This window comes from Ischnura elegans, chromosome 5 (genome assembly GCF_921293095.1).
Source record: "Ischnura elegans chromosome 5, ioIscEleg1.1, whole genome shotgun sequence".
NCBI classification, from domain to species: domain Eukaryota; kingdom Metazoa; phylum Arthropoda; class Insecta; order Odonata; family Coenagrionidae; genus Ischnura; species Ischnura elegans.
In genome coordinates, this window is record NC_060250.1 from 38,985,836 (window position 1) to 39,007,322 (window position 21,487).

The 21,487-nt window shown below is 40.0% G+C and overlaps 1 protein-coding gene across 1 annotated transcript in view; it reads left to right on the forward strand.

The window, feature by feature from the left end:
* LOC124159670 overlaps window positions 1–21,487 on the forward strand; it is a 309,866-nt gene that overhangs the window by 64,255 nt on the left and 224,124 nt on the right. The window contains exon 2 of the mRNA XM_046535577.1: window positions 17,536–17,588. Within this exon, the coding sequence (XP_046391533.1) occupies window positions 17,536–17,588 (53 nt within the window). The remainder of the gene's footprint in view (window positions 1–17,535; window positions 17,589–21,487) is intronic.

Below are 21,487 nucleotides of genomic sequence, written 5' to 3' on the forward strand. Positions count from 1 at the left end.
TTGGTATCGTCAGCGCTTTTACGAGGAAACTACCGATTAATGTAGCTTTTTAGATTTGAAGGGATTGCTTTTTAGTTAACTAATAGAAAAAGAGTATTTTCTGCGTAGATGTATTCACTATCGTTTTATTTATTGCTCATTTTTTTCTCCTTACCCCCTTCCTAGCTATTTAAAATGCTATCGCATTGTATGTTTAATTTTTTCTCAGATAAAGTGTGACTTGATGGATCACCTTCTCGTCACAGATTGACATATCTGGGTTATTATTTCCTTTTATTCATTTAATGATTACCTTAACGTTCACGACATTTCCGTTCGATGTGTCATGCGCAGTGTTCTTACTAATGCATGACATTTTAAAGATATTTCCGCTTGAAGTAATCTTCTATTCGGAATAAAAAAAATCCTGGGATAATACTCTCTTTTGACTGAGCAAATTTGATTTTCACTTATCAGGCACAATCAGGTACTGCGCTTAGGCGAAATATTTTGGTAAATTCGTCACAGGAATCATGACGAATTTGTGACGGATTGGCTGCCAGAAATATGTGAGAGGCCTCCGACACAGTAACTCGTTGTACCAATTCTTTGAGCAAATATTTGTCTAAATTCATCTTTTTCGACTTAATTTGCAGAAGTTAATTCTAGCCTAATATCCCCTTCTCCTCTATTTTAAAATTATATTATTCTCTTTCATGTCTACTGCAGTGTGATTCATCTCAACACGTAGAATTGTCTTCATTCTAATCGGAACACATAGAACAGTAATCTGCGTCACCTCGTAAACATTTTCTTGAGGATCAAAGAGGTGAAGTGGGTGGTCAATCCATTTCCTCCCTAAATTTCAGTTTTTATTTTTGATATTTTTTTATAGAAGCCCGAATCAATTTCTGCCATTCTCTCCCTGTCCAGTCACATTGGGCGCAGGTGTGGGAGGTGAGTGTTGTGGCCAGCATGCACGCGGCGGAAAAAGTACCGGACGTGCGGGCGACGTATCCTTTCACCGAAAACGAGGCTATACATCCAAACCGCCGCGCAAATAAATCATTTATTGCGGACATTATCATTCATTTTCAATTTTCGGTCGCTCAAGTGTGTCATGAGCTGAAAACCTTCCTCATCTCTTCGCCAGGATCTTGTCTCATGCAAAGTGCGCGACACGTCATGAAACATGGCAAGCTTTCTCTGGCGCCGATGCAACGCCGCGAACTTTTTTGCATGCTAACCATCCGTTCGTTTGGGGGAGACGTAAAAGTAATAGTGAGTGATCAATTTGTATTCTGTCACCGTTGCGTGCCTTTGCGAATCCCCGACATAAGTATTGGCAGCGGTTTTTTTTGCTGATATCATTGCACTATTCTTGCCAGCAATAAGGCTGCCTGTGTCATCTCAATATGGCGCAAGCCCTCAAAGTTTCATCTGCAAAATGAAAAAGTTTAATTTTATATATTTTTACCTTCGCGACGCAGCAGATTCAGTAATATGAAAATGCCAAATGTTTAATATCTTTCGAAATGTCTTGCTTTCTTTTACTTGGAATAATTTGCTAGTAAAAATAATGAGATGATCGTAACCTTATTATCAACGGTTGCTTTACATATACTGTGATATCCCTGACCCAATCAGCGTGCCATCTCATGTTTTCTCTTCAAAATTTGAGGCTAGGTTATCACACGGTAATATTTCAAATGAAGTATTACATTAAATTACTTTTTCTGTCGGATTCCACACTCTGTGGAAGTTCCAAGTTCAACTGCTCTAATATTGTATGCCATCTCTATTCATATTCCATTGTACTGTTCTCCATTTCTGTAAAACATCTTGTTTACTCACCTCTTGCCGCGTTCATCGTGTATGAGCATGCTTTATTCCTCCTGTTGGCGCCTTTCCTAATTGATAATGATCCACCATGAGCACTTTCAGTAGCTTTTATATTAACGCTGAACGCAAACATATCCCTTCAGTCGTCAGAATAAATTGAATAGATTACTTTCCTGCGGAACTTCCATCCAATTGAAGCACACCCGAAAACTCACGTCTGCTCACAAGTGGTTGGCCATCAGCGATAATTTTCCTTCGGGATAAGTGCCGAGAGGAAAAAAGTGGAAGCAGGAAAAGAGTGAGAGGTGCTTCAGAGGTATCATTATTTGGTATTCGGGCTTTGAGAAGAGGGGAACTTGGGAGAACAAAATCTCACCTTTTAATGTTGAAAGGAATGAAGTTTCATGCAATAAATGAAGTATTATGCATGTTTGTTCGATATTATGATTTATCCGTGCAGTCATTGATGCCTTGAGCCTGGTTTAAATATCGAAGTTGACTCCTATTGATTGACATATAATTTATACCCTATAATCTACCTACAGAGGTGTTTGGCAGGGGATGAACCATCTCCAAAATGCCTAAGAGAATTAAAAGTTACCTCCACTGAAATGCACTGCGCAACATGTACGCTACATGTGACACATAAGCTATTGGATTAATCTGTATCCTCCTTATGAAGGCAATATGCCAATGAAGCTAGAACGTGCTTAACATGCTGTTAGGAATACTAGAAAAATTCAGAAATATGCACTAAAGAATACATGAGTTAGTAAGGTACCCTACCAGCCAACTAACCTACGTCTTATATTTCATTGGAATCGAAGATCTTCGATAATCATTGGAAATATATGGCTCTTGGTGGTAGACGACCATCGACAGTTGAAGACCATAATAGTTCTTAATCCCAATATTACCTCCCTCGAAAAACTATTGCAAGTGGCAATCAATTTGTGTCATAGAAATTTTCTACTTTTATATCCCCTATCAAAATGTGTGCCCATAACTTTCTAATTAGAAAAATTCCATTAAATTTCAAAATCTGTGTAATACATTATGTGATCTTAGACGGCTACAGAACCACAGACAGCATTTTTTTCCATCAAATAAGCCTTGGCTGTGGCCTCAAAGGAGGCACAGACGGACGCGAGGGTCAATAAAGATCGCCTCTAGATGATGGACTGGAAGATGAGACAAGGTAAACAGTGGGAAAGATTGTTGGGAAACCGCGTTGCCTTCCCCACTCCTACCACTTGATTGCCATTCACCGTCGCCGTCCCAACAATCAAACCGTCATATCCGGCTGAGGAAGCGGGTGGATCGCTGCCCCTGGGGGGGGGGGGGGGTCGGAGAGAGCGCTGGGGGAGTTTTTTTTATTTTCTTCCTTTTGCTTTTTCCTCTTTTGGAAGATTCCTCCGTCTGACGCGTGGAGCATTCGTGGCGCGGGAGGGCACTGGCGAGAGAGGTCTTTTCGTTCGTTCTCACCTCCACGAATTCATCATCGCACCCGCCGCTCATTTGTCAAGATGACTTGAGTGAGGGAGCAGATCATTCCATCCTTATTGTTGTCCTCATTATAGCCGACAATAGGCCAATAATGCCCCGCTTACGTCAATCCGAGAGAGTCCCTGGGTCATTGTTTTTCGAAAGAGGATATCTAAGATAGGTGAATTAAATAAAAATTTTGCATATTGTCCACGTTTGTAACTGCGAAAATTAACTCCGTGTTTCGATACATAGCATCATCATTGGGTAGATTACATAATAATAGACCTGATGATAAGTTGATACTAATCGGCAAGATTTTTTTGAAGAAAAAGTGGACAGTAGGAAATTTTTTTATTTATTTTATTCACCATGTTGTTTTCCCACTCATCACCTTATATATAAAACTTAAGGATGGGATTAATAGGTTTATCGTACCAATTGCATAGGTATTATGAGCAAAATATGCTTTTGTGAAACAATAACTTCAACGTCTTACTCTTCGAACTATAATGCTCTGTCTTGAGTGTGCATTTAGTAGGAAATGAGTCAGTACACTTTTTTATTGCATTAAATTCCATTTTCTGTCACAAGTTGAGAAAGTCTCTTAATTTTACAGTGTTTAATTGATATAAATGTATATTCTGATTTTATCATGATTGTGCAATTAATAAGGTACAAATTGTTTTTTTTTCTGAATTATAAATTCCCGGCAATATTTTTCTTATTACTGCACGTTACCAGAACGTTATCTTTCACTGAATGAGGTAACTATCAACCATACTTGGTTGGATGCTATGGCCTCGAGTAATGTTGGATAGCTTTGATTATCTCTCTACTTCAATTCTGTGTGCATTCGCTGTAATATCACAATACAATAAACGATAGTGCTTCACTCTGTCGGCTGACGGAAATACCCGCCCTTCATTTTGGAAACTTGACTACCGGCCATGAAATATTCACTAATTGAAACTTTCTTCCGTGCGCCGAATTTTGATTGACAACCAATTTCATTTTTACCTGGGGGTACACCCTTCTCAATTTAAAGCGAATTGTGGCTCAGTGCTAAGGTATTTTTTTTCTTCGACTCAAGCGTCAACTATCCTCTTACAAACGTTAATTATTAAACTCTTTAATCGCGTTATTCAAAATTCCGCGGAAGTCATTCATTCTCACTTGAATAATGTTGTTCGAGCGCCCGAAACTGTGCGAAAAAATTGGCTGTCTACGAATGGGTGGTCCTTAGTAAGATAATCGACGCCTCAAATTTGCAGCGGAAGTTCATTAGCATAATATTGCCATCGGAGATCCCGCTACCTTTTTCTTCACCCTTTCATTAATTTGGATAATCAATAGGGTTTCCCATTCCAATGTCATGCTCTAATGTTTGCTGAGTATGTAACGAAGCATTACATCAGCAATATGAAAGAAATTATACGCGCTGAATGAATAAGCAAAGAAATTTGCAAATTTTATCGTCACTATATTTTGCGCGGAGAGTTTTAACTTTTTTTGTGGAATATATTGAAGGTTATTTGCATCCGAACAAATTCCAGTTTTATAAGCTGTCCTCTAATGACCCTTAAAGACACACCAAAAAATTGTAATATTTTGCAGTTTTTAATACCTTGCAGCTAATAGTGAGGTGATAATTAACATTTCGAAGCTGATAAAATGCGTGTCAATAGCAATAAATAAAACCTTCAGGTTCCATTTCCACTGACGTCATCCGTTTATGTGGACAACTGGAAGAAACGCCTGCTTGCAAATTTCTCCAGAGCAGAACGGGATAGGTTTTCTGCCCTCTTGCATATCCATCTCCAAAACCAATTGGTTTCGCAAGAAGTTCGATTGTTCGTAGTGTTTTTGATCGATCGTGTGTTTGATCCAGATGGAGAAAATCACAAATGGAAAGTTTTCTTCTGCGCAAAGCTTATTTTTTTTATATTCCTTAGGCGGTATTCCGAGCCTCTATGAATTGACCCCACTTCCTCGGGAAGAATTCAGTCATTAACGGCGTAATTAATCATTAACAACCGCTCCTACTGGTGGTGGGGAAGATAGCTGCTTCAATCCCATTGCCATCGCTTTGTTTCGTTTAGAAAAAAAATCTCCGCGTCTTAATTGAAGGATTGAGGATGTCCTGCTCTCCTAGAGCTTTATATTGTTTTAATCGCTCCGGCCTTGGTTCATTCAGTTATGAGGAAGCGTGGGGGAGGAGGAATATTCGCTGTATGAGACCTCGTCTCCGCTACTAGTGGAAGTGCCGATCAGTTGAGAGGCTAGGCACCGTTAGCGTCCTCAAGATAACTCACTTTTTAGGACCCTTAGGGGGATGATCAGGAGTCCCGATTGGGGCAAGTAGGCGGAAGTTTTCATCCTCGAAACAGCTCTATCTTGGCTAGGCCATCAGCCGCGGCCGAAATCTAAGCGACCGATCTACAAACGTGACCACTCCCTCGAAAACGTGGTTATCAGTACGAGCGGATGGCGGAAAAGCACATAAACGCAGTGGGGATTTCGCTTCTTTTTTTAGGGTAATGCACGAAAAAAATATATACATTGCTGAGCTGTCGAGTCGTAGTCTGTCGAGGGATAAGAGAAGGAGATGCGTTATCCATGTTATTCGTGTTGTCAAGGGCTCTGTTGTTTGTCGGGCGGATTCAGATATATATCTACGCTCGTGAACGCTACCTTTGCTCGGGGCGGTGTTTGTGGACCCATGATTTTAGCCCCCGAGGGAAACTATGACGAGATAATTGACGCGAGCGAAAAACTTTTTTTTTGGAATCAGCGTCTTCCTCTTCGCCAAGATTGTGTTTATAGCGAAGGGTGATGCAACTGTGTGGTAAAAGGAGGCTGGTACCTATTCCGCTAAAACCAAAATACTAGCGCCAAGAGTATAAAATTCTTTAATGTGCGATAGAAAATTGTAGGACTTAAAATGCATACGTATTACCGAAATTACCTCAACATTTATCAGATTTTCGCCAGAGTTATTATATTACTCGTCTAAATATATTCTTGATCTATATCAGCTGCGTAGTTAGGATCTTGATATGATACGTTGGGGTCACGTTGGCAGTAGTGTCTTCGATAATTTTCAACAAGCGATTCGTGTGTTATTTGTGATAAATCCGAGCTCTCATCATGCTTTCAATCTACAAGTTCATGATCGACGGTGATCACATTTCGTCAATGAAAATAGAATTCTTCCAATTTGATATTTCAAGAGATTCCGGTGGGACTTGTGGGCCAGGGTCTTATTTAAATTAAAGAAAAGTGTGATTTTTGTCCCCGCTTTAGCTAAAAGGAAGACTAAATTTGATTAATGGCAGAAAATGTACTAAAACCATTTCACTTTCAATTGGAAAGTGAAAACAATAGAGAATTTTCATCATTCAGTCAACCTACTTGTTTAACGATTGATGACATTCGCACTAGCTGGCATAATTAAATCATGTCTGCACCGCAGAGAGTACGATTCAGTTCGATTTAGACTGCTAGTGATTTCGTATGCCGAAGCGAATGCTCGTTTTTTCAGTAGATAGCCGATATTGGAACACAGGAGAATAATACCTTCACTGCCATCAGATGAACAATCGTATTCGTGGATCAGGGCACTACGAAAGGTAGTGTATTTGGTTCTGTAACACCGTGTAATTACGAGAATCGCAATGCGAATTCTGCAAGGATCAGAAAAGAAAAATACTGGGCAAGAAATGAAGTTTTGTCCGGTTCGGTTGATTGGAGTGACTGATGAAATGTACGGTGGGCTATAATTGGAAAGCATTGGGTAAAAACCTATTTGTCAAAGATACGGAATCGATCAAAGCAGAGAAAGCCAGCATTTTCTTTCGATGCAGAATGCGATTCGCCACGAAGGGTTTTTGGAAAAAAGCAGCGGAAACCGTCGTTAATTTATAACTACTGACCTCTCCCCATCATTCGTCAAATCTATTAAAGTTTATAATCATTTCAACTTTGTATTGAGCGACGTAATTAATGCCACCCTTTTTTGTCAAATGAGAACAAAAGAATGAGTTATTTACCGAGAAATTTCTCTTTTTAGCCGAGAAACCAATTTTGTAGCACTGAAGTCCTATTTTTAGGCATTCTCGGAACATGATTCTCTCGCATGATACCTCGTAATATTTATGCTTATCATTGAGGTAGCAACTTGATACCGATATCAGCAATAAGATCAAGACATAATGAAAAGTGAAGGAAACTTTGTAATTCCACAAAAATGTTAAATGTTTCGAAGTGGCATAATTATATTATATGTTATAGTATTTTGTTCATATCAATGATATCGACATTATAGACATCAAATTGATAGTATCGTATCATTTTTTCGTATTGTACGGAATGGCTACATTTATTTTTTCGTCGTAACTTATCTTATTTCTATGACTTGCAATTTCGGGTGTGATTGCACGGCCTTTGTTAACATCCCGGAAGGTAGGTGAGGGAAACTACGAGGAATATCATAGTGTCGCGTAGGACACTCCAGGATGGAGTGTATGTAGGCACGAGGGCTCTCACGGTGTCCACTGCACGTAAAGTCGCCCATGGAGACAGGTTCGTCCGCTGGATGCCCTAGCGGCGGGTGAGGCTTGCCGAAGATGGAGTCATCCCTTCCCCTCCTGCATGCGTGGAAAAAGAGGGCCCTGCACTTCCAAGCTGCTCGACTCCAAGAGAACGAGTATTGGAACCGGAGACGCGGAACGCAGAAGTCACCGATCGCGCCGAGCGAAAAATTCGCACGGTCGTTTTTATTGTGAGGACGCATTTTTTCTCGTTCCGTGCTCTACTTGGAGATCTCCTTCCTCTCCCCTCTGCTTCGACGGGAGAAATCGAAATTTCACCCCGCATTCCTTGTCGCTAAATTAACCGCTTAGCTAATTGCCATTAGGCACTGCTCACTGCCTCAATGGCAGGTCTGAGCACCGACTGGAGAATTCGATGGTGGCGGCGTCCAGGCGGTTTCCACTCCGCTCGTATATAGGACGCCGATTGGCTCCATCGACAACGTTTGTTTATTGTCGATTTCGATAGAGTTTTCAAAATAAAGTGACCCGTATATTTCGGTTTTTCGGTCCTTCGCCTACTTCTCGAATTATTCGCAATGAAAAATCGACGGCGTAGACCCGTTCGCGGAAAAGTTGATGACGTCACGACGTTTTTTTCCTCTTGCACGTGACTTTTAGTTTCAATTAGCTCCTCGAATCGCGACCGCGTGGTTGATTTCTGTTATTCACGTTCATTCGAGCGATTTTTCTCAGATGATCTCTGAATGAGAGAACGAAACTCTCATGACGTCACCCACTCGTGAAAATTTAGCCACAAAATTCGCGTTTTTTATTTCAAAAATGTGTGAAATGATTCGTTGGCCACCCATCTCGTTAGTGGTCAAAGATTTTTATGCGGGGAAATATTTTCACGGGCTCTTTTTCGTGAGGTAATTATACTTTGCAGCATTACCAGCACAAGTCATTCATATGCCATCCGAAAAAGCCCACCAATAGAAGCGAGATTAGATACTTTGAATACTTTATTCACTCTCTCTGGGTTTTGAACCTGGGCTCTCAGGGCCGTCATTATGATTCAACCTCCCCCTCTCCTCTTCGTCTTCCCCAGGTCGCGAAGTGTGAAGTGTTCAAGTCACGTGACCTCGGGAGACACGTCTCCGTGGGCGGACCCGTTGACGGTGAAACAAGCCGTGACTCCTCCATTCCCCCCACCCCTCCAATCCCCCTCCCATACACCTTTCCCCCTTCCTCCTCTCCGTGTTGCTGTCGCCTAATTTGGCCACCGCGTTGGATGATGCGCCGAGGAGGGTGTAGACGGGGGAGGAGCACCCTGCGAGCCCAATAGCAACCCCCCTCAGTTCCATTCCTACTCCTCGGCCTCTCCACTATCTCCCCTCTACTTTATTCAACCCCTAATCTCATCATAATCTAATGTTTACAGCGTCGAACATGAAAAGAGAGGGAGTAATTACTCGTAAGAGACCATCATACTTCTAGCAAACTATTCTATGAAATTAGAAGTGCAAAAGGGTATTGCTTATGCATGGTATGTGCATTTATTATTGAGTTTCGGCATGATCAAGTGAGAAACGTTTAATCGAGCATATTTGAGCCGAAAAACGGCTCATCAATTGATTCAAAATTTATATATTCTCTGCTTAAGTCAAAACGATAGTAGGAATGAATGCGGCAGCTAAGGTTTTGAGTGAAACGAATCACTTGCTAAAATGAAGGAGGATAATCCGCAGAAATAGTTGACGATAGAGAGATGTACGATCGATTTCAAACGAAAAAAATACCTATATGTAATTATCTACGTGTGTTTAATTAGCAATTTGTGCAAATGTTCGTCGCATGTGCTGAGGAACTGAGATCTTACCTGCATGATCATATTCATGAGTTTTATTTCGGAAAAAATAATTCTACGACATTTTTGGCCAATTTTTCCATCTGGTTATGAAATACAATAAGATTTACTCTTCTCCAGGATGGGCAAAGTCCACCTAAATGATTAAAAAGAGATATTATGCCTAGGAGATAGGTATAGGAATTCGTTTTTCCTCCACTCTTTACAGAACTTAAGTAAATTGGAGGCGGCCTCGGTGGCGGCAGGTTAAAGTCCTCGCCTGCCAAACAAGAGGTCGCAGGTTCGAGTCTCACCTGGGTAGGTTTTATGCGTAAAAATTGATAATATGTTGCAAACCCGGATGTGAAAGCTAAGCTGTTTTCAGTGGTATGAGAATAAAATAAATAAATGCTTGGTCAAACTCAGGCAATCAAAGCTCTCGCAATCTATACCTAATATTTTTATTGTCATACGGGCCGGTGTTATACGTCAAATGTTATACGTCAAACGGTTATAGTATCTCTGGAGATACTCCAATTGAGTCGGCTCGCGGTGTAATCGTTAAATGTAAGCTGGAGTCAAACCCGCGACCTTCTGGGTGGCAGGCTTAAACCGCCACATCTGCCGACCATCGTCGTTCGTTCTTCTTTTCGCCTCGAATCTTTTGCTTTCTTCCCAGGCGGACTGTTGCCGTCGCGACTCGTCTTGTAGTATTTGCGTTGTCCCCTGTCCTGCCGCTGAGGCCTCGCGATTGTTCTTTCAGAACCGGTTCCGCTGATCTGCACAAGGGAGACTGGCAACTCCTTCGCGGGAGACCCGCCGACGACTCCACCACCACCCGCTCTTACAGACCCTCCAAAGTCCAACCAACCCCCCTCGGTCGTAACTCACTGCCCCTGTCGCCCATTTGCGAAGAGCCTTCCACCCCCTAGCTAAAGACTTTCCCCTCTCAAGTAACCTCACGGAAAAAATTGTCTGGGTCAGAGTCGATGCAAAAGGTCATCTATAATCACTGAGTGAAAGGTCAGAGAGATGAATTTACACTTTATCGCCGAAACGTTTTGAATTTTTCGACTCATGCCGAAAAATTTGTAGGTATCAAATGTTAAAAAGGAGCCGAAAATAAGATGTAAATTATGTGTATGGGTAAAACTGCCCAATAATTCCTTTTTTTTTAATACTTAAAATGAAAGTAGCTCTGCCGTAAAATCAAAACTTTGCGGCGTAATTCGATGGCTTCGCTGCACGATAAATTAATGCAGTAACTTTGTTTGTCCCACAGTCAGAATTTTTATTGTATATATCCTGATTTAAGGTTTGCATTCACGAAAGCTGCTCCATGCTACGCGTGTTTTGGCGGCCCGATCGGTTGCAACTTTACAGAATTCGACTAAAATTTTCTGGAACTTCTAAGTTTTTCAAGCAGCTTCTCAACCTGACGTAATTCTCGGTATTAAAGCAGTATTGCAGCAGTGGACTTATGTCTGACGTGGGTGTAATTGTTGCCCTAGATTGCCTTTTTGCCCATTTTCTTAGGGTGGAATCGTGATGGCGTTAGCTTTGTTCTGGGAAAAGTTTTTAAAAATAGGATTGTGTGCTGTACGAAGATATTGCAGCAAGCTGGTCAAGGTGAATGCGTCACTCAGAACTCTGTGCGGTGACCTTTTGAATGTGGAAACCACGGGAGGTTGGGTCTAGTAACGGTGCATAAAGCAGGATATTGTCATCTCCCTCTGAGGTTGGCTACAGGGAATAGTTATTAGTCAAGAGAATGTTACACTCAGAAATATCACGTTGAATCTGCGTTTATGACATGACTCGTAAATAATGATTATCTGCCGAGCTTAAAACTATGCTGGAGAATGTGATGAAACCTAATGAGCCGACGAGAAAGTATATATTTCTATTTGCAGATTTAATTACTTAAACCTGAAATGTAAGTCTATCGTTTTGGATCTAATTTTAAGACCTGTACCTCGGAGTGAAATGGAAATTTAGTTTCAATTTCCATGATTTTTTATGGAATTACATAAGCAACATTTCTTTTGTTGGCAGCGTCTGAAAAAATTGCGTTTTCACTGCCCATTTGAATCGTTTTTAACATAACCAAAAAAATCACCGCATCACTTGGCCTTCTAATACATCGTCTAGCAAGAACTGGTCACGGTACTGCGAAACCATTTTTCGTAGCATCATGACAAAGTTGGATCATTTGTTATTCATCAGGCCGGAATATCGAAATACATGAATAATGGAAAGTCAACCGTTTTCCTTTTCCTGTTTGGCGCACGCTAGCCTCCGTTTCGATAGGAAATTGGTCCAACGAGGCGATTCCTCTTTCTCAAACGGGCGAATTTCATCTGAATTGAAACATTGTTGCGTGACTAACCGAAAAATGGACGATTGGGCTAGCTTCAGAAGGTAAACGTGAATGACGAATGTGCTTCTCGAGAATATCAGCTTAGAGGTAGAATTTTCGTGTCGATTTTCCTCAACCTCTTATCCTTCCTCTAGTAATATATTTTTTTGATGTAATTGCGTTTTTTACTTAGCGCTGGGGCTCCTTTTTTACGTTTTTACATCTCATTCTTCTGTTCGTCAAATCCTTTTGTACGAAATCTTAAAAGTTATTCCCATAGAAAATTACTTCCCAACTAGTACTTACTTTTTTATTTACACAAGGAAATATGATACTAAGCCATTAGCATTTTATTTATATTGGCCCAGTAATTGTGACTACTTGCTCCATTGTGTAAAGATTTTTCAGTGGATATTTTAGTTTAATTTATTTCTCTATTTTGGGTAAAACATTTCTGTTTGAATAATATTTTTCATATATTTAAAACTATTTCGACGTAAATATCGCCGAAATAAGTAGAAAATAAATTTCGAAAAAATTATCACCGAACATTCGACTACGGTTAATTAGCCGAAATAGCTTTTAAACCACCCTCCTTGGTTGCTCGTAGGCAATAATGAGCGTCGTTATATATTTTCACCAATCATCAAAATTCACATTAAAACTATATGATCGAACTTGTTTCGCATGCACTTTGACTGGGAACTCGATGGTGATAACCGTAGAAGGAGCTGAGCGAGATTTGAAACACTTATGGATAGATTTCTCCACCGAATCATCTGCGTGAGACCTTAACGTTTCATTCTGTGGTAAGGACGAAACCTTTTCCTAAAATGCACCAGGTTGCTTGACCCTCAAATGGCACTCTGCGATGGAGATGGAGTGGCTCCTTATTCAGGAATGATCTAAATTTCCTAATTCCAAGAAAAGGAAGCGTTGATTATTACCCAGTTAAGTCACGATCTATCTCGACGCCTGAGGAAGTTGGTCATGTATTCGAAACGGTCAACGGGATTTCCAATGTCTAATTACAGCGGAGAAATATGCCCATTTTCAACCATCACTCAGCTGACAGCCATCATTTTCAGTCTTCTGCACTTGCGTGCAGTTGTGTTCCCTTAACACACAGAGAGTGGTTGCCATCTTGTGACTTTCCTTTGTTTACAATTGAAACGTGATTCATTAATACGAAATGCTTTTTTCGTAACGCTTAATATTTAGGCTGTATCCTTGCTATGTTAGAACAAATATTCGGCTGGTACACTCAGTGCTGAAGAACAATAATAAACTACTCGCATAGATTTTTAACATAATAATTGTGAATAATTTTAATTTTCACCTTCTGTACATTTTTGGCACTTGGAATAAAATGAGAAACTAATCGTTTTGTTAAGGCCTTGTTCCTCTTGAGTGTTAATTATCGATCGAATGTTGGTTACTTTTTGGTGGTATTCTAGTATCAGCCAAAATGCTTTTAATTTATAATAGAATTTCCATTTTGAAGAAGAAGGCATGATAAATACTCAAGCAAGAGCTTTCATGCTACGTCACGTCGTTTCTATAGCGTAGCTTTCGATATGTTTCTCTCCAGATTATTCATAATTAATTTTATGCCTATTCAATGCTCATATTTTAAGTTATACATGTTACTTGTATTGCCATAGCGGTTTCCGGTCCGAATTTTCAATTACTGGGACACTTTATATGTGAGAAATCTATCGCAACTCAAAGATATCAGGCCTGGAGTGGGGTATATATATTCGCAGCCTTTCCAAAGGGAAGCAATCAAGAGATTTGTGTGTTCCGGGAGTCGACATGAAAGTGAGTAGGTACTGGTTTCAAAATGAAATGACCTCAACAAAATGTTATTGCGGGGGTAAATCGAAAGGAAGTGAGAGGTTCGAACGAAAAAGCGAGCAGGCTCCCTGTCGCCGAGTCGCTTCTGATTGGCCACGCCGCGCCGCCCGCCACCGGCCGCAGGGGAAAACAACGGCGGACGTCGAAATAACAGATCAGATACGGTTGGTCAGATTAAAAGATGCCGGTGAAAATTTATGTTGCCACAATAAGGAGAGTGGGCTGGTGGGTTGGGAGAAATTCTTGTCGTCCATAATACCTTTCACCCCCGCACATTCTCCCAATTAAACGTACGAGTCATTGGCGGCCTTGTTTCGGTCACGCCTTAATAAAAAGAGATATACCTCCCGGTTCGGTAGCCTGCGAATCGTGAATTTGGTCCATTGCAGGGCTATGTAGGCCTCAGCGTTATTTTCCCAGCCAAAGTAAGCTTTCATTGGACACGTCTTCAATGGATGCGACGGTTGAAGAGATGACCGAGTATTTCTGCCATCATTCATGGATCTTGGCATTTTATCTTCTGTCCCAATCTCGTTTCGGTGTGATTGGAAACTCTCAGTTGGTGTCCTCAATTGGAGACGGCTTCAATCATCATTGGTGATTGCTGCTGACATATTTGGTTTTCGTTTCCACGGTTTCATCTGTTTTGAGTATGAAACAAGCTCATTCCTCGTTAAATTTGTATTTTTTTTAGCCTTGTCGTGAATGGATTCTTTCATGATCAGACGTACGTTAGTAGCCTAATATTTAGGGTAATTCTGAGGTGCTCCTTTGGAAATCCTCAATGTGTAAGGAGATTGAAAAATCTACTTTTATTGCCCTAATACAGAAGAAAAATAAGCATCGAATTTGATGTCATTCGTCGGAGAGAAGAGACCACTCGGTTTAAATTAAAATCATACGTTGTACAGTGCTTTCCTTTGAATTGAGTAAACTCTAATGACATGGTCTCTAAAGGCGCAAGGACGAAGGAGGAGGATAAACAGGGTCAGCCGTTATGATCCCCTGACCGTATTTTCTCTCTTTCTTCGAAATCATTAAGCTTCGTCATCCGTTCCAAGACGACTAGACATTGATTACTCAAGGCATGAATGAATCTTGTAAGAAACTAATTGCCGGTAAAGATGCCGACAACGGCTGTATCTATTGATTGATTTTATTTCCATTAATTGCGACATTTTAGTGAATGAAGACCTTGGCTTCTGACCGAAGGATCCTAAGCGTTCACCTGTGCGAACTAACCTTACGGTTGATTCATTGAGTGAGTGATCCAACGGTAATTGTAATAATAATTTCCATATCCATCTTAAAAATCTAAAATGATGTACAGTAGGGATGCAAAACCATTTCAGGCATATAAAAATGATGACTGAGGAACAAAACTACTTAATATTTTTAAAACATCGATAGTTATTCTTCTCTTATAGTCGAAATATTCTATTTTCCGCCCATATTGAAAGTCTGAGCTTTTGTACCACAAAAAAATCTTGTCACGTGGTATCGGAATCTATTAATCTTGGTGAATAATCTATCAGCGTCATGAAATATATTGAAAAATGAAAGCTTTTTGGTTATATTCAACGATCAAGTTGAATAATAAGTGCATGCTTTTTAGATTTTTTCGGTAAATTACGCGATCGTGTTTCCAGTTAGTATTGGCTATTGATCCTCTATCCCTATTGTCTTGGCCTTATTCCTCAACTGGCGCACATGGCCTTAACTGTTTTCATCTCCACCGAATAAGCCAATCAGCGAAGGGGAAACTACGGCAAAACTTGGACCACGTCAGCGACGCCCACGCTGGAGGCGAAGCGGATGCAAGGAAAGATGGAGCTTGGAGTCTTCGGCTGCAGCAACCATTTGTGGGTGTCGCAACGCTGCTGAAGAAGAAAAGGCTTTGCGCGTAAATGAATCGGAGGAGCCGTAACCTAGATACCTGCTATTTCGACACCGGCAACCTTAAACGGGAATAATTCACGTCGACGTGGAGGAGGCTCGTGAATAGAAGAAAAAAAACATAAGAATGAATGGGGAAAAATGTGTCCGCGTCACCCAAAGAAGATCTTTCCATTGAGAGACTTCCCTTTGCGAAAAATGTATTCACAGGTGTTTCTACGATCGTGACGTCGCGAATAAATAGTTTTTTTGTTAACACGCCCTAGACTTGATGTGGATATGTCTGTTTTTGACATTTTAGGAACGATATGACTTTGTGATTGGTTACTGATAGCCCTATAACTAAACAGTGTCACTTGTCGATCAAAGAAGATTGTAATTAAGGTTTCCTGACTGTCACTCAGAACGAAGAAATTCATCACTGGATCACAGTTCTGAGTACAGATAGAAATCTCGTATATCACGAATATTTTGATGTTATAACAATTTTTTAGCCCGCATTTTTTTAAACATCAAAACGACTTCCAAATTTTGGCTTTTAAAAATGCTGATTTTTTTTATTCATTTTGTTAAAAAAATGCTCAATGCTATACGCAAAAGTATATGTATCCTGGGCTATAGTATTTTCTAAAAAGTCCTGTATAAAACGGTTGTCCAATCTTAAATATTTTCATAAAATCCATTATCATAATGAGAATAAGTATCATTTTTGTAGTAAAACTGTTGATTACCGTATGGTAGACCAAGTTTACCGTCCTTTTGATTTGCCCTAAAAATTCATCTGTGGCCTGTTCGCCTCACGAACATTATGATCCGTATCGTTGGTGCCCAGCGCCGCGTGGCCAATCTACGGAGATATTGGTAACGAGAAGGGGTGATTCAAATGATTTGTGACCTGCATCTTGGCCGAGTGGGTATCTCGCAAACTTGTTTTAGGATGGTCGGTCAAAACACTCGTGAGATACGAGATTTCTCTCCGTAATCCGGAACCGTAATTCAGCGATGGATTTCTTCGTTCTGAGTGACAGGCTGACAGTCAGGAAACCTTAATTACAATCTCCTTTTGATCCACAACCGACCGCGTTGGTCCGCGCAAAAGTGATTGGTGTTTTAAGAGGATGAGCAGAATCTCTCCCTCTCTGATTTCGCGGCACTTTACGTGTCAGGAACCCAAAAGTAGGAAGACCACTCATCGCTTGCCCAACTCTTCTCGGAATACTTTCACCTTTCGCTTATTTGCGGTGGTCGAGCATTTTTAATTTTGACATCCTTCGGAGGAGAGCATAAATCACCGTCTGTTGGTCAACACCAAGGAAATTCCCTGCAATGTGCTCCGCATTTTAGTCAGAAATGAATTTTATTTTTAGTTTTTTATCCATTTCTGCTTCTTCGTATGAAACCTGATCTCTAATGTCGTATAAGAAGGTAATTAACAATATTTTTTTTACCAAATTACCCATTCGAATTCGAAATTGGAAGCTCACGTACGCTCTTGTGCTAACTCATGTATGTGCTTCTAATGCATTGGGTACCCATTTTTGTCCTAAATAAGATATTTTAAATAATGAATGACTCCAATTTTTTCTTAGTCATCGCTCTACAGCTTAGGATTACCATAAAAATTCGATTTCCAAGTTAGAAATTCACATTTATTTTTTTAATTTAAGAGTGGATTTATGCTGATTTTTTTAGGAAAAATGTGCAAGTTTTAATAAATATTTTTTCTTCCTTTACAGCTAAAATGAAGATCCTGGCTTCGCTAATATTGTGGATATGGCTCATGTCAAACGTAAGTACCAATCTTCTACGTCATATGCAACTTTCATTGAATTCATAAATTAATATTATTCTGAGTTCTCCTCACTGCCCTAAGAAAATACGTAATATTGTAAATAATCATATTTTTAAAATTTCGGATCTTCAAATTTGATGTTGTTCAAGAGCAACACTGAGTTAGGAAGGATAAGCAGGCTCAATAATCACATGCGCTCAGGCTACCTAACCGCATGTTCTTTTCTAATGAAATTTTAGGAAAGTTCAACTCTAATTTGATCCGTTGATTTAGTGGTCAAAGCAGGGGAATGAGTGGGTAATGCGTTAGGCACCATCCAGCACCTTTTTTCCGAAATAACGTTTTAATATTTACAATTTGAAGTCATATCTTAAATAGCGCTTAAAGGTTTTCAGAAAAAATATTTCGGTTTATAAAGTTCAATTTTTAATAACCGTAAAATTTATAATGAGTTCTGTGGAACTCTATAGAAACTACTACAGAGTAGACATACTACTACAATAGTTAAACAGAAATTGCAAGGGATTTCTGTTGACTTTATACAGAAACTAAGGAAATCTGTGGAAATTTCTTTGAAAATGGAAATTCCGTAAAAAAAAATTTAGGGATTCCTGATGGAAACAGTCGAAGGAAGTTCTTTAAAACTTTCCGTCAGAGTTCTGGCCTATTTGTCCCTGGTGAGGGGAGCTGCCCTTCCTCAACTTTGGAAGTCAGTTTTTAATAACCGTTAAACTTGAAACTTATGGTAAGGAATTTACAGAAAGTTCTTAGAAATTAATCTCTACAGATACGGAACAGGAATTTCGAGGAACTTTCACAGCAACTGCTGATGAAATTCGGTCGAATCTATACAGATAGTTAGGGATTCTGTGGAAATCTATTTGAAAATAGTCTCTATCTTTTAAGGAACCCTTCAGATTTTCCGTCAAAAAAGTTTAGGGACACCCGATGGACACACATGAAGGAGGTTCTTTGAAAATTTCTGTCAGAGGGCTCATCTTCTGGCCTCATTGACTTCTTGTGAGGGGATCTGTGCTTCCCCAACTTTAGCAATCAATTGGAGGAAATTCGGTCGAATCTATATGGAAAATAAGGGACTTAATGGAAATTTCTTCGAAAATAGTTTCTATATTTTAAGGAACTCTTCAGAAATTCCGTCAAAAAAGTTTAGGAATACCCTATGGACACATTTGAAGGAAGTTCTTCGAAAACTTCTGTCAGAGGGCTTGTATTCTGGACTCATTGGTTTGGGAGGGGAGCTACACTTCCCCAACTTTAGAAATCAATTTTTAATTACCGTGCAACTTGAAATATTGTAAGAAATTAACAGAAAATTCTTAGGAATTCTATAGAACTCTGCAGAAACTGCTTGGGAATTCCGTGACACTTACACAGCAACTTCTGAGGAAATTCGGTCGAATATACAATAGAAAATAAGGGATTCTGTGAAAATTTCTTCGAAAATAGTTTCTATATTTTAAGAAACTCTTCATAAATTCCGTCAAAAAAGTTTAAGGATACCCAATGGACACACATGAAGGAAGAAATTTCTGTCAGAGGGCTCATCTTCTGGCCTCATTGTCTTCTCGTGAGGGGAGCCGCTCTTCCCCAACGTTCCCCCACTCCTCGACTCGGAGCCGGTCGTCCTTCCTCGAGCGCCCACGTTCGCACCCCGGCGTTAAGGCCCTTCCTCCGCACTCCAGGAGGGAGGGGGAGAGAGCGACTGTGTGTGCTCTGCCCTCATTCTTGGGCGCCCACGCCCCGCCCCGCTCTCCCCCCTTTGCGGAATCACGAAGCAGGGCGTGGGTGCCGAGGGAGGGGGGTGACGGTCACGCCCGTGGTGGAGGGGAAGGGGGAGGGTGCGGTTGTCCGCCCTCTCTTGTCTCTTTATCTCATCCACTCTACTCTATATTCACACCCGGATCACTTTTGCCACCTCTCCACACCTTCGCCATCAGCATCATTTTCCTCGTGATGGTTTTCAATGCGGGTTGATTTAGGGGCAAAGTTCTTGCATTACTCTTTACGTGAAAGTAGTGTTATCATTTTCAATTCTTCTTCTAAAGTTCTTGGGCCACTGAATGATTAAACACTTTCCCGGCGAGTAGAACGAATAAACACCTCTCGGCTTTCCGCATTTTGAATACTCTACATTCATTTCTAACCGGATGCTGCTTCTTGGAAATTTTATTTGACGATTTTTCAATTCATAAAATGTTAAAATTTTCAAATCAGTCGTAACTATAATGGAAGTTTCGTACTCGAGCCTTGAATTTTACAACAAAAAGTGACTAATTTTTCAGGATGAAATGAAATGCACACATTTTTGATGTTGCTAAGAAGCAAAACTGGGTTACAAGGACGTATATATATTACTCGTGGAAGGGGTACAACCCTCCTTTAATCATCTATGTTTGAGGAAAATTGCTTAGGCTCTTTCCTTAATCCTATCTATGTATGAAACGATATTATTTATATGAAATATCGATTTTTACTGCTACCAATCATATTTTGCTTTTCGCACAATTCCCATTTTATTTGTCTTATCTCCCCAAAAGTATCTCCTGCAATTCCCCAAATTATTTCTAAACGACAATTTAACTATCAAACTCTACCTGATGGATTTATCCCGCCTTCAATTGCAAAGTAATAGGATCTATCCTCTTTATTCCACCGAGCTTTTGTACCACATCTTCTGCGTCCTCATGCCCGTGTTTCAGTTTGATAGTATCGAATGCGAAGTCTCTGAATACGAGATAAGCGCAGAAGACTCCTTTCAATTTGTATATATCCTTTTGCACGTGATCACAGGTCATTGCTACTGCTTTTAAATTCAAGATGAAGCGTATTTTTGATGATAACAATGAAAGCATATTTATATTTCCTTCTGTTATTTGTAATTCTCACGAAGCTCACTCTCTCTTCTTTTTCTCATTGAGCTGAATTTCATTGACTTTATTGCACCCTGTTTGCAATCATTCTACTTATTACCATGGTTGCCTTTCACACCTGGGATGCTTTTTTGTGATGCCCTTTTGGATATAAAAGAAATGACGTGGGTTGTTGCTTCTTCTTCGAGTATTTTTTTTTGCTGCACCTGTATATTCAACTGCCCAATGGTTGCATGAAAGATCACTTTATGTGTTGTTATCGCTTACGTTGCGAAACTTTTAAGACCTCATTTTGAAATGTCACGAAGTAGCTCCATGTAGCTGAGGAAAATTTCTGTGATCAGTCGTCTCTATGAGAGAAAACGCATTCCTTCACATAAGTGTGATTAGTTGATTTATCAGTCGTTTTATCAGCGCAAAAGACCCGTGCCTAATTACTTTTACCGTTGATTTTTCCCGGTCGCATCCTTACCACATCTTACCTATCGATAGAAAATATATGGCTAATGAATATACCAGTTCTTCGATTGCTAAAAGAGTTTCGTAGTCACTTATCGTGCCTTTGCGTGTAAATATCGTGCCTTACAATTCGTTTCGTATACCAGCATGTACATCTTTATCTCGATCCGAAATATTCCTATCTTTAATGAAGGTTATCGGCGCTATCCCCACTTTCCTCTCGTACATTATTCATTTAAAATAAATGCGGTTTAAGGCCTTTCATAATTAAGGCATTAATTTCCGTGTAACTGTTCACTTGTTTTGCAAAGTCATATGAATTGGAGATCTCATATTTTTGAAAGGAAACCTCGAGCTAATAATGTCTTTTAAAAATTGTGTGCATGGTCTGCGTAATAGATAGAAGCATAGAATGCTTTTTCGGCCTGCCCTGCTGGCATTCGCTGTTAAAAATCGTACGTAGTGGCTCGAGGATTCGAGTAAAATACTCTCTAAAATGTATGTGTACTGGAGATCGTAATTTAGATATGCTACTTCAGTAAAGAT